General features: G+C 47.7%; 4 protein-coding genes across 4 annotated transcripts; 2 read left to right on the forward strand and 2 right to left on the reverse strand.

Moving 5' to 3' along the window:
* The first annotated feature begins 1,265 nt into the window (after positions 1-1,265).
* LOC6546288 (upstream activation factor subunit spp27) lies at positions 1,266-2,671 on the forward strand. The gene is made up of 2 exons (XM_001971275.3): positions 1,266-1,434; positions 1,509-2,671. Exon 2 carries the CDS (start codon positions 1,560-1,562, stop codon positions 2,292-2,294), a length of 735 nt encoding a protein of 244 aa, XP_001971311.1. The 5' UTR covers positions 1,266-1,434; positions 1,509-1,559; the 3' UTR covers positions 2,295-2,671.
* A 72-nt stretch (positions 2,672-2,743) lies between these two features.
* LOC6546289 (S-adenosylhomocysteine hydrolase-like protein 1) lies at positions 2,744-6,772 on the reverse strand. The gene is made up of 3 exons (XM_001971276.3): positions 5,651-6,772; positions 4,303-4,752; positions 2,744-4,240 (listed from the first exon to the last, which is right to left on the reverse strand). The coding sequence occupies exons 1-3, from the start codon at positions 6,170-6,172 to the stop codon at positions 3,647-3,649; spliced, it is 1,566 nt and encodes a 521-aa protein (XP_001971312.1). The 5' UTR covers positions 6,173-6,772; the 3' UTR covers positions 2,744-3,646.
* Positions 6,773-6,925: 153 nt separating this feature from the next.
* LOC6546290 lies at positions 6,926-8,427 on the reverse strand. The gene is made up of 3 exons (XM_001971277.3): positions 7,800-8,427; positions 7,475-7,674; positions 6,926-7,414 (listed from the first exon to the last, which is right to left on the reverse strand). Exons 1-3 carry the CDS (start codon positions 8,301-8,303, stop codon positions 6,976-6,978), a joined length of 1,143 nt encoding a protein of 380 aa, XP_001971313.1. The 5' UTR covers positions 8,304-8,427; the 3' UTR covers positions 6,926-6,975.
* A 73-nt stretch (positions 8,428-8,500) lies between these two features.
* On the forward strand, positions 8,501-15,005 carry LOC6546291 (autophagy-related protein 2 homolog A). The gene is made up of 2 exons (XM_001971278.3): positions 8,501-8,822; positions 8,904-15,005. The coding sequence occupies exon 2, from the start codon at positions 9,023-9,025 to the stop codon at positions 14,735-14,737; it is 5,715 nt and encodes a 1,904-aa protein (XP_001971314.1). The 5' UTR covers positions 8,501-8,822; positions 8,904-9,022; the 3' UTR covers positions 14,738-15,005.
* The last annotated feature ends 271 nt before the right edge of the window (positions 15,006-15,276 follow it).

Consider the following 15,276-nt stretch of genomic DNA (forward strand, 5'->3'; position numbering starts at 1 on the left):
TACTAATAGTTTAATGACGCAGAGTACAGTCAAGCCCCTATAAAATGCATTGCATGGCTGCAAACCGAATGTTTTTACTTGAAATACGTATTTATCTGAAAGAATTTCAAATATTCTGTATTGTATATTGCACTGTAAGCTACAGATTCATTTGTTGCAGATGATTATTTATTTCCAATCAAAAAACTTAGGTTCAGGAGAGCGAAAATTCCAATTGGAAAAAGGGCGTCGCAGTCTCGGACAAAAGAAGACAACAAAAAGTCGTCGAAACGCCGGCAAAACAAAGACGCGAAGCAGCGGCACAAAGCGGAGTAGCGAAAAGCGACGAATAGGAGCCAAAGGGAGATGCGAAAACTTTGCGAATCTCTGGGAAAAAGCGGATTAAAGCAGCCAGATAGATATACATAAATGCAATTAAATAAAAGGGGCCTACATGAAAATTGCAGCAAAAATCAAATTTAGACAGGAATCTCACGCACGTCGCACGCACAAAACTCGCACACACGCTCATTTATATAAATAAACAAAAAAGAAGCAGAAAAAATAGCAAAATTACCTCAGCGCACGTTGTTGTTGTTGCCGTGGTTGTGTGTTTGTAGTTGTTGCTGGTATCTTTTATATATATTGTTATTGTTGGTGCAGCTGCTGAAATCGCAGCGGATTTCGCGACACGTAGACGGCCAACGGTAAAGCCAAGAACTTATTGCACATCGGAGTGGCCTTTGGAGGCGCGGGGCGAACTTAAATCGAATGTTAAATATTATTTAGTTTTAGTTTTTAACAAATACGCGACGTTCTTAGAGCTGGTACAAGAATCGATGGTTAGCTGATACTATCGATATGTTTACAGATTAGTGCTGATTTCGGGTGACCAGATTTTTTTTATTTCCAATCAAAGGCAAAGGCCATTGGAAATCGATATCGATATAACTTTTAAGATACAAAAGTAATTTACATTGGAAAATATCACCTATAATCATGAAATTGTATTTTAAGAAGTAAAACCATACTCATTTAACAATTCTTGTGTAACAAATTAAAGACTTTTGCGGGGAAAAACATTTCTGATACTATTGAATCAAAACCATTGAAACAAAAAACAGTATTGTTGCAAACATTTTTTTTAGAGCAGTGCACCTGAATATTATAAAGTGTTATGACACACTCATCGCACTAAATGCATTGCAGTAAAAAATATTCTTCAGAGTTATTAAAATTGATTATAAAGTAGCCGGTTTTCACAAAACCTGTCAAGCCAGATTTGACAGCTCTGCCTGAAAACAATCATCGATAGCGATTGGAGCTGTTATCAAGTTGCAACCCTATAGAGACGCCGGGACTTCTTAGTGTAAAGAAAAAACGAAAAGAGTCGTCTTTTTAATCGCCGCAAAGAATTCCGAAAAACGTGAATTTACCACCGAAAACGGAGCTCCGGTAAGTGAAAAATAGCTGGGAATACTTTGTGCATGCACTGGTATAATCGAAAACGCCACTAATGTGACCCGTAGGCTGAAAGACCTACGTGTACCGCAGGAAAACGAGGAACACCACGAACAAAGATGTCGGACATCTCCAGCGAGGACCTGCGTCGTGAAATTCAGGCGGTGCTGAAGGACGCCGATTTGGCCACCATTTCGGCGAAGAGGGTGCGCGAGCAGGTGGAGGGGAAGCTGAACTGCTCCCTGCTGAGCCGCAAGAAGGAGTTTGACAAGATCGTGATGGAGGTAATTAACGAGCAGCAGGACGAGGAGGACGAAGACGATGACGAGGGCAAGGATCCCGATGCGGATCCCGACGATGAGAGCGAGCCCAGCGAGGAGGAGGACCCCAGCAGCAGCGAGGAGGAGGCCCAGAAGAAGAAGAAGCCGGGCCCCAAGAAGAGGCCACAGCCCACGAAGCACAAGGCACCCAAGAAGAAGCGCAAGACCCTCAATGCCGACGATTCCGGCACCGAGAGCGATGCCGGCTCGGACTCTGACTACGAGGTGGTCAAGAAGCCGGCGGCCAAGAAAAAGGCCAAGGCTGCTGGAGGAGCAGGATCGGGGCGTAAGAGCACCGGCTTCACACGAGCATACAATCTCTCACCGGAACTGAGCGCCCTTATGGGCGAGTCCTCTCTGCCGCGCCACGAGGTGGTGAAGAAGGTGTGGGCCATCATCAAGGAGCGGGATCTGTACGACCCCAAGAACAAGCAGTTCGCCATTTGCGACGACGAGCTGATGAAGGTGATGAAGATCCGCCGATTCCGCACCTTCGGCATGCTGAAGCACCTTAAGCCGCACTTTCTCGACTAGATCCGCCCTCCGATCCCCTCCAGATGCAAATATATGTGTACGCCTATCAGCCAGCCTGGTTTACCAACCCCCTGTAACTTTCGGCTCCGCTTGGATTTGTTTGTTCCACAACCTTTGATTAAGATTTAGTTGACGCATGTGTTTAGCATTAACCTAATTAGGACGGGTTTGATATGCACTTTACGGCATTTTAAGAAAAGTTCATGCCCCAAGCAAGAGGATGAACGAAAAAATTATATAAAAATCGATTGTAATACATAACTTGTATGATTTTTTTATGACAAACTCGTGTAGTTTACATTTTATAAAATATCAAAGAAAAACATAACAAGTTTAAGGCAAGTATCGAGTAATAAAAAGAAAATTGACGAGTGATGCATCTGAAGAATAAGAAAACAACTTTTCCTGGTTTTCATTTGGGTTGACGGGGGAAAAATCAATCAGTAGAATCTAATTGCTCAATAAAGAATCCCATTTTTTTTTATTGTTTTGCGTTTCTCACAAATTTCTTACAAACATTTTTCACTTTTTCTAATATACATATTAGGTGTATATGCAGTGTATATATATATATATATAATTCTCGATCTGATATATATGCCAGCGTGTATATAATTGAATAAATGGAATACTTTGCACTGCATTTCCATCAACGCTCTCGGGACGAAACGAAAGTACAAATGTGCCATAATCAAAAGCGGGGGCATAAACATTAACAAATTAAGTACGTAAACAATACGAGAGGCTAAATCGATTACTTATTGCACAGCTGTCGTAGCTCAAAAAAGGAATTAGTAAGGAAAGTCGTTTACATTAAAATTTACATCGATGTTACACCAAAAAGTTATAGAAATATCATGCAAATATACCATTACAAATATTATCAATTCCAAATTAGTAAATACGTGTAGAGAACTAATCGCGTCTTTTGAGCTATAGCAGTCTGGTTGACATGCATTCGAAATATCTAAAATAAATTCAAGTAACCGGCTACAAAAAATGTTGATGGGGATAAATTCTTAGGGCAAGATTAGTTTGGGGATTAGAGAGTCATGGAGGATAAGTAAACGGAGAGAATACTCCTGCGGCTAAAGCGAGTGCTAAATACTATGTCGAAGACTTTAAATGCTAACAAAAAGCAACCAAGAATTCCGCTCGAGCTAAACTAAGCAATACAATGGTAATAGTAACTTTGTGTTCTCCTTTCCGTATCCTTTTGTGTTTTCCGTGTGTGTGTGTGTGTCAACAATTGTTTTAAATAGTTTTACTTCTTTGCAAAGACAATACTTTCGTTGGCGTTGTTGTTTCTTCTAATTGCTGGTGTTATTGTCCGCATCCGCCCACCTTTCATCCTAGTAGCGGTAGTAGTTGGGCTTGAAAGGACCGGCCTTGTTCAGGCCCATGTACTTGGCCTGCTCGTCGCTCAGCTCTGTCAAATGGGCATCGAAGGTGGGCAGGTGCAGGCTGGCAACATATTCGTCCATCTTCTTGGGCAGCAAGTAGACATCCGACTTGTAGCGTCCGGGCGGGGCATTGAAAAGCTCAATCAGGGCCAAGGCCTGGGTGGCCGAGGTGATGGACACGGCGAACGAGGGAATGCTGGAGCAACTCAGGTTAACCAGCCTGCCCTCGGCCAGCAGTATGATGTACTTGCCCTCCGGCCAGATAATGTGGTCCACCTGGGAGCGCACCTTCTCCCAGGTCAGGTCCGGAGTGCGCAGGCCATTCACATCGATTTCCGTGTTCGAGTGGCCCATATTGCACACGATGCAACCACTCTTCATCTTGTCCATGTGCTCGCGCACCACCACGTTCTTGTTGCCTGTCGCCGTCACCACAATGTCCACGTTGCGAATCACCTCGTTCAGCTTCACCACTCGGAATCCATCCATACTGGCCTGCAGGGCGCAAATGGGATCGATCTCCGTGATGTACACAATGCAGCCCTGTGATTGCAGATTGAAAAGTGAATAAAGGCACCATGTTTGTAGCAAGAAGAGCTATTCACCTGTCCCTTTAGAGCCTGAGCACATCCCTTGCCCACATCGCCGTAGCCACAGACCACGACCTGCTTGCCACCGAACATCACGTCCGTGGAGCGCTTGAGGCTGTCCAGGATGGATTCCTTACAGCTGTACAGGTTGTCGAACTTGGTCTTTGTCACCGAATCGTTTACATTCATTGCTGGCACCGTGAGCTTGCCGGCCTTAGAGAGCTGATAGAGTCTGTGCACTCCGGTGACGCTCTCCTCCACAATTCCCTTGACCAACTTGAACATGGTCGGGTACTTTTTCAGCATCAAGTGCGTGGCATCGCCCCCATCGTCCAGGATCATGTTTGGCTGCCAGTTCTCCGCGTTCACGCACCGATCGATGCACCACCAGAAGTCCTCCTCCGTCTCGCCGCGCCAGGCGAAGATCGGTATTCCAGATTCGGCCAAAGCAGCGGCCACTTCGTTCTAAAAAATTGTAAACAATTAGTATAACAGAAATCAGACAAAAGGCAATGGTTTCAGTTTGTTTAAAAATAATAGTCCTTGAAAGCTAATCAAATGCTTGTCAAACAGCTAAAGCCCTCAAGACTTGCGAAATAACGCTCGGCCTGATAAATCGAGTCACCCTAATGCAGCGTAAACGTTTGCTAATATCTGACTTATATCGAGCTGATAGGCATCGGGCTCCACCCTCGCTAAGCACGGCACTCTTAGCTCGGCTGATAACTCCGAGGTGATACAGGTGAATCAGCGTGACAGGCTGTCGGGGGCCGTGGGCGATAAAAGCTGAGACGGATGGGTGCATAAATGATCGGGGTAGGGCATGTGCCCTCGCACTCGCTTTGCTTCATTAGAGGTCCCATAAACTGTTTAGAGTCAGCAGACTCGTGATAATTGCATCAGCCACGCCGCAGGAATAGGCAAACACATCGAGTAACCGCAGCCGATCCGATGCTGGAACCCAAACTGCGTCCGTAACTTCCACTCCCAATGATATGGCGACCCAATTCAGGGCACATCAATTACTCAGCGATTGCCAAACACTTGAGCCGCGGGCGCTTAATTGATTAACATGGCTTGATTGATCATTTGTTTGCGCCGCCTGGCGTGACAGCAATTGTCTCCAAGCGACCGAGCAGATCAAGTGACCAAACCAGGCATATGCATATGAATTTAAATAAATATAGGAAAATAAGTTCAAAGATATCTCTTGGGAGTTTACATTGAATGCATTTAGCAGCCTAAATGTGGCTTTACGTCGCAAAAATGTATAACTTATAAACGAAAACGTTAAAACCCCATGACTTTTTACGCGACTTATGGTAGTAATGGCTAATCGAATATGGCGTAAGCCATAACTCACCTGCGTGGAGTAGATGTTGCAGGCGGCCCAGCGCACACTGGCGCCCAGTTCCACCAGCGTCTCGATGAGCACCGCAGTCTGGGCGTTGATGTGTGTGCATCCCACGATCTTGGCATCCTTCAGCGGCTTGTCCTCGGCTGCCCGCTTCTTCAGCGCTATGATGCCCGGCATCTCCTGTTCCGCAATCTCGATCTCCCTTCGCCCAAATGCATGCTGGGCGGCTATATTCCTTACGCAGAAGTCGGAGCTGCCCTTAGAGTTCTTTTGGACCTTTTCTCTGGGCGGCACGTCGTCGCCATCCTCGCTGCTGCCCGTGTAGCTGGCGGAGCTGAAGGAATCCGTTGAGGAGGCACTCAGCGAGCGGCTCCTGTACCGACTGGTCTTCTTCAGAGCCGAGGATTGCTTGGTGGCCGGCGGAGGAACCACCACGCTGGCATCCTGCGGCGCCGGTCCTGCCTGCTGCTGCTTGTCCCCGCCTCCGAATCCAGGATCAACTACCACAGTGTCTGCCAGGTTGTTCATGGTGGAAGTAGAGGGTTATCTCGGGATTTCCTCAGTATCCTGACCCCCTTTTGTAAACCGTAATCGCTTTTTTCTCGGCTCCTTGCTTTCTCACGCCACCTAGAGCTCCACCTTTTGCCACTCCTGAGTATGCAATCCTTTTCCGCTTCTCCGTCGAATGACCCGCCTTGGATGTTATGTAAAGCTTGAAAGCCAAGCAGGATACGCTGCCAACAGATGAGTTCTCTGGTCTGGGTCTATACGGGCTGCACAATCACGTGATTTATCAACGTTGGGGAGCCCACAAATTGCCAAAATAATTGTTTTTAGTGCGAGTCTCCTTTGTTTCACCTCTCCACTATTGTTGTTGTTCTTCTTCTTCTTTTGCGAACGGGGGCTACTTTTTGGATCCGGTGTTTCCAGGGTTTTCCGGAGAGGGAGTGGTGATTCAGCCGTCCGCTTTCGAGCGACGTTGTTTGTGTGTCGACCAAGTGGGGGATCGTTTGGCGATCAGTTATTGAATTTGATTTTATCCGGAGAAAAGAGAACTAAACCGAACCGAGGACAGTAAGCGAGACACGCGAAAATACCAAAAAGCAGAACGCGTTAGTGCCATTTTGCGAATGTGGTAAGTTCTCACTGGAAAAATGAATATAAAAGGAAAAATGGAAATTAATTGTAGATATCGTGAATTGCATGTCGTCAGCTGCAGTAGAATCTGACTGCAAGTCATTCTAATGCGGTACATAGAAAATTTATTAAGTCAAAAACAAATTGGCAAAGTATTCGAGGTTTATTAACAAAAAATAGGTAACACCTTGACCCTACATTTCCTCCTGCATGTAGCCGCACACCTCGTAGTCATCCGCCGTGGTAACCAAGTGTGCTTCCTCGAGAAGGCCCTCCTTGTAGGTCTGTCTTTTGGCAACCACCCGCGACAGTTCCTCTGGTGCAAGGGGTCCCTGCTTGGCGTGTTTCTGGATGAAGTCCGCGGCCAGTTGCCGATCCACGACGGACATCTCAAGGCTGCGACTCCAGGCGAGCAGGGCCAGCGGGCGCTCCGGGCTCAGAGCCAGCGAGGGTGACACTAGATGGCGATAAAGGCAGCCACCCACGATGTCCTGCAGCTGCTTAACTTGGCCGTGAAAAGCGCAGGGATGGTAGAGCATCACGATGGCACCTTCCGCCAGATTCCGAACGTATCGCTGCGGTGGCAAGTAGGTATAGGTACCGTATTCAGCGGGCATAGGGCGATAGTGGCCACTGATAAGTAAGATACAAGTTTAGGATTAGCAGGAAATTCTGGTATTTAGGTTGCCTTACTTGGTGGCAGGTAGATGGGAGTAATTGATCTGCTCATTAAGGCACTTGGCAGGCGGCAAATAGGCACTGGGCAGGAAGTGTTCCGTGAGAATGGCTTCTCTAGACAAGTCCGGCTGGTACAAACTGCGATTGCTGCTGATGCAAAGGTAATTCAGGCTATCGCGGATATCATTTGGATTGAAGTCTACAGCAAGGTTGCTCTGAAAAAGTGTAATAACAATGATAGCAAAGATATCTAATACTAAGTAAGCATTCCATCAGAATTTCATACCTTCTTTTTTTTTTGGGGGAATACCCTTTAAATATGATATAAAGCAAAACTCACCTTGCCATTATCACAGATGCTTTGTTTTGTCTTGTGAGGTTCGTTCGGATCCTGTGGAAACCATTTGCCCTGCCAAGTATCCTGAGTGGTGGACTCCTCCGTCTTGGCTTCCTTCCCGACCAGCGGTTTTTTCTTTACCACGTGCGGTTCTCCGGGGGCTTGTGGAAACCACTTCCCCTCCCAAGCGTCCTTGGTTGTGGACTCCATCGGACCAACTCCCTCTGTGATGCTCCCAATTTTAGGTACCATCGCTTCCTGTTGTTGTCCTGGGGCATGAGGAAACCACTTGCCCTGCCAGTCATGCTTGCCGGGCGGAGCACCTAATGGAAGCTGCACACGTTGCACATCATTGGAGATATCGGGTGGGGATTTCCCCATCTTCCCCAGCATCTCATCCGGATTAAGAGTTGGCTCCAATAGATTAGCCTGTGATTTCTTGATGGATTTCGCATTGTTAAGGGCGAAACCAAGGCTCAAAAGGGTAAAATAATGCCAAATAAACATAATAATTGCAAGCGAAAGAAACAAAGGCGCAAAACAGGAAAACAAAAAATATAATTAAGAACTTTGCAAAACAGCTGTGGAGCTACGTTTACCAGCACTGGCCAAAGCATGACTTTGTTGCAGGGTAGCAACAGGTGACTTGGGTTTTGAACAGTTACTCGATGGAAATTATTTGTTGTTTAAATAATCCAATGTTATAAATATTTCGAATATTCAAGATTTACACAGTAAGCGGACATCTTATAAAAACATGTTTAATATAAATGCGAAACTGCTGAGTTAAAAATGCCATTAGACATTGAAATTTATATGCCCTGTTCGACCCCCGCATTGCCCTCAGCAGGGGGTATTTAGCGAACTTCTAACACCTGGTCACACTGGCCGCAGCAACAAAAAGAAGAAGAACAAGGGCCAACTTGATGGTCACTTGCTACTGCGCTTTATTAATTCATTATTTTCCAAAATAATGCACATATATACCCGCCCACAGCCGCCCTCCGCCCCCGCCAATCAAAAAATGTGAGTGGTAAGCATTTTTACTAGAGCCTTATCACCAGTTTAAGCCTCAATTCTCTTCCGTTTCCGTGATTCGCCACCCAGAAAACAATAACAAAGGGGTGTTGTTGTTGCTGCTGCTGCGCTGGAAAAACAACTCGCATAAAATTGTAAAACGCACAAAGAAGGCGAACGGGGAAAGTTAGGGCAAAAACCCAGTCACGATGTGGTTTAATCCCTGGGATGGCCTCAAAACGAAAATGTGTCGCTACTTGCTTCAGCGATACCTGGGCCAGTTTTTCGAGAATAACTTGAACCTGGAGCAGCTGAAGGTGGACCTTTACAATGGCAAGGCGGTGGTGGAGGACATATTCCTGAAGGTCAACGCATTCAACGATCTCTTCGAGGACCAGGGCTGGGCCTTCGAGGTGGTCTCGGGCCACATTGGCCGCCTGACTGTCGTGGTGCCCTGGAATGCGCTGATGACCAATGACAGTAGCCTGGAGATCCACAATCTAACCATCACCTTGAGGCCAGTCACACGCCATCAGAGCGGCACCACCATGCTGGAGTCCATGTGGTCCTCGGTGAGCAGCTCGATGCAAATGGCCGAGGAGTGCATGAAGCAGGTGGATGACGATGTGCCCTTTCTGAACCATAATAATGCACTGATTGGGCTGGAGAAGTTCGCAGAAACCATCGACAATGTACTCAATCGCATACGCGCCAAGCTGACAAATACTACTTTGAACATAGAGTACCTGCTGCCCAGATCGGACAGGAAGCTGGTGCTCTCCTTCCAGGCCAGCCATGTGGAGTACAAAAACAAGACGGGCTATGAGATGCCCATGTCCACCTCCCAGGACACTGAAACCGAAGAAGATCCCAACAGCAGCTTCAATGCACTGCCCATGATAGCTAAACACAATTTGGTGATCGAGGGACTTAGTTTGAACACCTCTGAAGTGCTTGATGTGATGGATCACCAGTCTGGACCCACTCCGTACGAGCAGCTCTGCAAGATTGTAGAGCTGAAGGGCGCGCAAAACATCCAAATCAACATCAAGCAGACGGAAAATATAGTTGGGCCCAAGGTCAGCCTAGAACTGAGCCTGGACGACATATACTTCATGCTCACGCCGCGTCAAATCCACCTGCTTATCGAGTTCTCCAAGGGCTTCAACTGCGGGGGTCAGCAGGAGCGACCCAAAAAGGGCAGAAGCTTGAAGTCGGCTCCGCCCAGTGAGTATCAGATGCAAAGTCTGCAGCAGCCCACTCGGATGACGGGGATTCTGGGCCAGAATGCAGACTGGTGTACAGGAATGTCAGAGGCCGAGCCATCCGAATACTCCGCTTATGGAAATCCTCCGAGGAGCGGTTACGCACGAAGTCGAAAGATGAGCGAATCCACAAACAGCATGGTCACCTCCTGTACCAATACACTCCAGCAGGAGTTGGGGTACACAGAGAAATCCGGCGAGATCCTTAAGTTCAAGGTGCAGATCTCGAAAATCTATGGAATTGCTTTGCACCAGGACATTCTTATCCAGAACACGGCCAACATCGATAGTTGCAGCACCGTTTTCGATCACGCCAGTTACCTTCGCTACTCGGACACTGCCAGTTGTTTCTTTTTGGGCACGCTCCTCGAGAATCACATGCCGCTGCAAAATCAGCAGTACCTCTTGCTACAAGCAGCCCCAATAATCGTTAGTGGAAGCCAGCAGCGCTATTTCCAGGAGCTCACATCGCGGACTACTCTGTCCGCCACTGCGGTGGATCTCATCGAGGTCTTGGATAACTCCATGGAGCACCTGCTTCAGTTTGACCGCCAGCGAAACTGCCCGGATGGCTACCACATCCGACCGGAGATCGTGCTCACCCAGAGCTCCTCGTTCATGTTCAAGCAGAACCACAATCATTGTTCCAACAAAATTGAATGCAGTTTAGATGAATGTACGGCTGAATTGGATGTATCTATATACGATCGACTAGGGGCGCTCTTTGGTTGCTCTCCGTTTTCCGGGGATTCAACTTCTTCAACGCCCTATCCGGATGATCCCAACCAAACCGAATTTGTTGTGAAGTCCGAAAATATGCGTCTTCACTTGCGTTTTCCAGTGGTGGATGGCAGAGCGGCCAATGATCCGCAAAAGATTCCCTGGTGGAAGAAGAATGTGCGACGGGATTTCTTGGCCGTGGAGTTCCGCGCCCTGGTTGTTAGTTCGAGGTCTCAGATAAGCATCGTTTCGGATGAACTAGATGTGTTTTATTGTGACGCGGATAAACAGAGCGCCGTGCACCTCTTGAAATGCCAGCAAAAAATGCAGCCGAATAAGAAGATCCAAATTGACGTACTTCAGTTAAAGGACACCACGGACGGTCAAAAGAAAGCAAGGAAGTCACCCTTTAGCTCAAAATGCACCTTTGGCTACACCTCCCATGTGGAGGGACTCGATGGCAGTGTGGACAAGACGGATTCCCTTTTGCCTGGTGAAACGGAGGAGATCAATGAATTCTGCGATAGTTGCACCCAGAGCTCCAAGCTAAAGATATTTACGTTTATTCCACACGTAAAAGTTGTGTTGGAATCCAAGAGTATGTATGAATTGATCTACAACCGTTTGAATGGAGATCTCTTTATGTGGGAACCACGTTCTCCACACTATGACAACCATACGGATAACGAAGTCGAAGAGTCAAAAGACCTGTATGCAGAGCCCCAGCTGGAGGAGTTCAGAAGAAACCTGCTTCTCAGTACCAGCGCCATGGAGAGCAGCATTTACTTTTCCATGGCGGATCCTACGGTTTCTGCTCCACCAGCGCCAAAAGTGCGAAATGAAGCCTTCTCCTTTGAGTTGTTTGTGGAGCAGGGATCTTTGATTCTGTTTTCGCATCTTCTAGATCCTGAAACCAACCAGCGAACCAAGGAGTGCGGTAAGTTCCAGGTGAATATAAAGGAGCTACGTTTGTTTACAGTGAATGGCTTGGACAACGATTCGAATAGGAGTTTCTTTTGCATCCAGCTGGGCGAGATCGAGGCTTTGCATTGCGGAAATACGCTTCAGGATTTGGATTTGGCTTGGAGTGATTTGCCGGATGAAAACCTGCTGCCCACAATCTATAATTTTCCAAATGTTCACCAGCAGCAGGACAGGAAAAGGATGGAGGTGTTATCCCTCGTGGCTGAGATCAAGAAGCAACCGGAGCAGCGCATCAAGAGGATGAAGATGTCCTTTGGGATAAGTGGCGCCATTCTCCAGCATCACTCCTGCCACTCGGAGCACTCTTGGCTGAATCAACTGATCGACTTTATGGACGTGACAGACTTTCCCATCGAGGAATACGAACCGTTTGCTCTGGTCTCCGAGCTGCAGTTGCATGTGTGGAATGCTGGGATCGACTATCGCCCGAAATTCTTCCCACAACGAGCTTTCCTGGATCTGGGTTACTGCACCTTGAGCAGCAATATCATATCATCGATGAGTGGCTGCACCTTGCGACTTCTGGCCGAGGACTGCGTCCTGCAACTGGGACTGGTAAAGGAATCCAACGACTCCTTGATACCTGTATTGAATCTGGGACTCCTGAATATATCCTTCCGGTTGAATGCGGAAGGCAGTGGACAACCGCGAGTGGATCTGCGCTCCTCCATCCACGATATGCATCTGAAGACTTGCTACGATTCGGCAGCAGCTTTGGCCCAACTTATAGCCTATGTGGCCAACGACAGGGATTTGTGTCCTCCGGAGGAGCCCATCTTGAATGAGGATACCAAACCCGCAGAGCCAAAGCATAATGAGGAGCATGAGGTGAGCGATCACACCCAGAACCATGTGAGCAAACTGATGGCCGACGCTGTGATAGACGTAGAGTGCTCACCCAATCTCAAGGCTACCAAATCTCCAGGCAGCAGGGAGGAGGGCATTGAGATATTCTACTTCCCGGATGAGCCAAAGGAGAAGAGAAAATCCACGCCCGTCAAGCTACAGAGCAAATCCCTGATGGTCGAGAGTCCCTCGATCATCGGAGACATCCTGGATTTCGAGTCAAATGTGATCTTACAGTCCTACTACCACCAAAACCAAGTGCCACCACAGACTTCACTGGGCTCCCAAGTGCAGCAGGAGCTGGGGTCTCTGGGCAACGGCTCCCTGGAGGAGCGGGATTTCGACATCATCCACGACGAGGAGATTTCCCGCATGGACAAGTTCGGTGTCAAGCAGATTTACATCTCGGAGGACCCCCTGCAGATTGTGGATAACCACTTTGAGTTGCCGCACGAGAAAGTGGATCTTCTGAGGCCTCCAGCTAATTTCCCAGTGGCCGAGAGCAGTTACACCCTCTGCGAGATGACCTTCACCTGGCACCTTTATGGCGGACGGGATTTCCCTGATGAACCTCTCAAGAAATCCTCTTCATCAGCAACCAGTGGCTTTGGCATGTCCGATACCTACAAGTATGGGGTGTCTCAAGCTCAAGAACAGGACAAACAGGACAAAAAGGGTTCCAAGAAAGGCCTGCCAAAACAGCCCAAAGGATCCCAGCGCAATCTGGAGGTTCTAGTGGAGATGCAGCTCTCCAAGATCCGATTCTCCTACGAAACCTACCCGTTGACCTCCATGTACTCGTCCCGTCAGGTGCTCCTTGTGTCGGAAATCGAAATAAGAGATAGGTTGCGCTCTTCGGACATCAACAAGTTCTTGTATCACCCGACGGGCAATAATTTATCCCACAAGCCGGACGAGAACATGGTTATAGTGAAGGCTCTGAATGTGCGTCCAAATCCGCAAAAGAGCTCCGCGGAAGAGTGTTCCTTGAGGGTCTCCATTCTGCCCATAAAACTCAATATTGACCAGGATACTCTGCTCTTTCTCGAGGACTTCTTTTCGGGAATGTTCCGAAACTCCGCTGGTGCTGCTGGTGGCACAAAGACGGAGGGCAGCAGTTCGTCGGCAACGGATATGCCGGTGATGTCGGTGAGCAAAATGCCGGAGGAGTTATCCGATGAATTACCCGACTCAGAAGTTAAGGAGATGGTGGAGAGGAACCTGAATGTGCTGATTGAGGAGAACAGCATGGATATCGAGTTGGATGAGGATCCTGCCACGGCTCCACCTGTGTTCTTCCGCGAGGTGATCTTCAGTCCAGCACTACCCATTTGCTTCGACTATCATGGACGGCGGATTGAACTTTCCCGAGGACCGGTCACCGGCCTAATCATGGGTCTCGCCCAGCTCCAGGGATCCGGAATAAATTTACGGGAAATTGTGAACCGCCGAGGCATCCTGGGGTGGAACAAACTCTGCGAGTTCCTGGCCAAGGAGTGGCTTAAGGACATCAAGCGGAATCAACTGCCTAATATCCTAAGCGGGATTGGGCCCACGAATGCGGTGCTGCAGCTTTTCCAGGGTATTTACGATCTTTTCCGGCTGCCCATCGAGCAGTACAATAAGGATGGAAGAATCATCAGGGGATTCCAGCTGGGTGCTCAGAGTTTCACGGCCCGCACAGCACTGGCTGCCCTGGAGATCACCTCCAGGATCATACACCTGCTGCAATTCACGGCGGAGACCACCTTCGATATGTTATCTGCAGGTCCTTCCATGAAGAAGCGAAAGGGCGGCAGACAGGGCAAGAGAAGGCGGCAAGGACGACCCAAGGATCTGCGCGAGGGCGTGGCCAACGCCTACACTATAGTAAGGGAGGGCATCAACGAATCGGCCAACACACTCATCGAAGCCGCCATCACGGAGCACGACCAGAAGGGCTACAGTGGAGCCGTGGGCGCGGTGGTGCGCCAGATTCCGCAGCTGGTCGTCTGCCCGGCGGTGCTGGCTACCCAAGCCACCACCAACATCCTGGGCGGCGCCAAGAGCTCGCTGGTTCCGGAGGCCAAACTGGAGGCGCGCGACAAGTGGAAGCAGGAGATCCACTAAGGAGCTGCTCACCAGATCGACTAGGTTTACGGTAGCTATAGTTCACGGGGCTTACAGCATAACGCAATGTTTTCTATTGTTTTACTAATAATAAATAATGTACATAAAAGGAGCACTTGCACAAGGCGAGGTGACGAGGGACTTGGGATCCCGAATGGTGATTCCGACATGGGTGTGATTGAACTTATCCTTTTTAGCCATATTACAGTACATCAGAGTTATATTTTTTATTATTTTACCTGAATAAATATGTATATAAAAGAAAAAGGTGCAGCTTTTTGTCCAATCTCTGGGGTAACCCTTTACTCTTCTAACAGAATTCCTGGAATCGGAATTGTTTGTTTTCTAAACTCCTAGCTTAAAATGCATTTTTTATATATATACATATATAATATATATTTATATAAAATATATATATAAAAACATATAATAACAAATATGCAAAATGATTTACATCTGTATTCAAAAAGTCGTTATTATTCCCGTTACTCGTAGAGATGTTAAGGCTGAAGTTCTAAACTCCATAACTCAACTTATCT

Source organism: Drosophila erecta, unplaced genomic scaffold, assembly GCF_003286155.1.
Source record: "Drosophila erecta strain 14021-0224.00,06,07 unplaced genomic scaffold, DereRS2 tig00000021-arrow-pilon, whole genome shotgun sequence".
Taxonomy (NCBI): Eukaryota; Metazoa; Arthropoda; class Insecta; order Diptera; family Drosophilidae; genus Drosophila; species Drosophila erecta.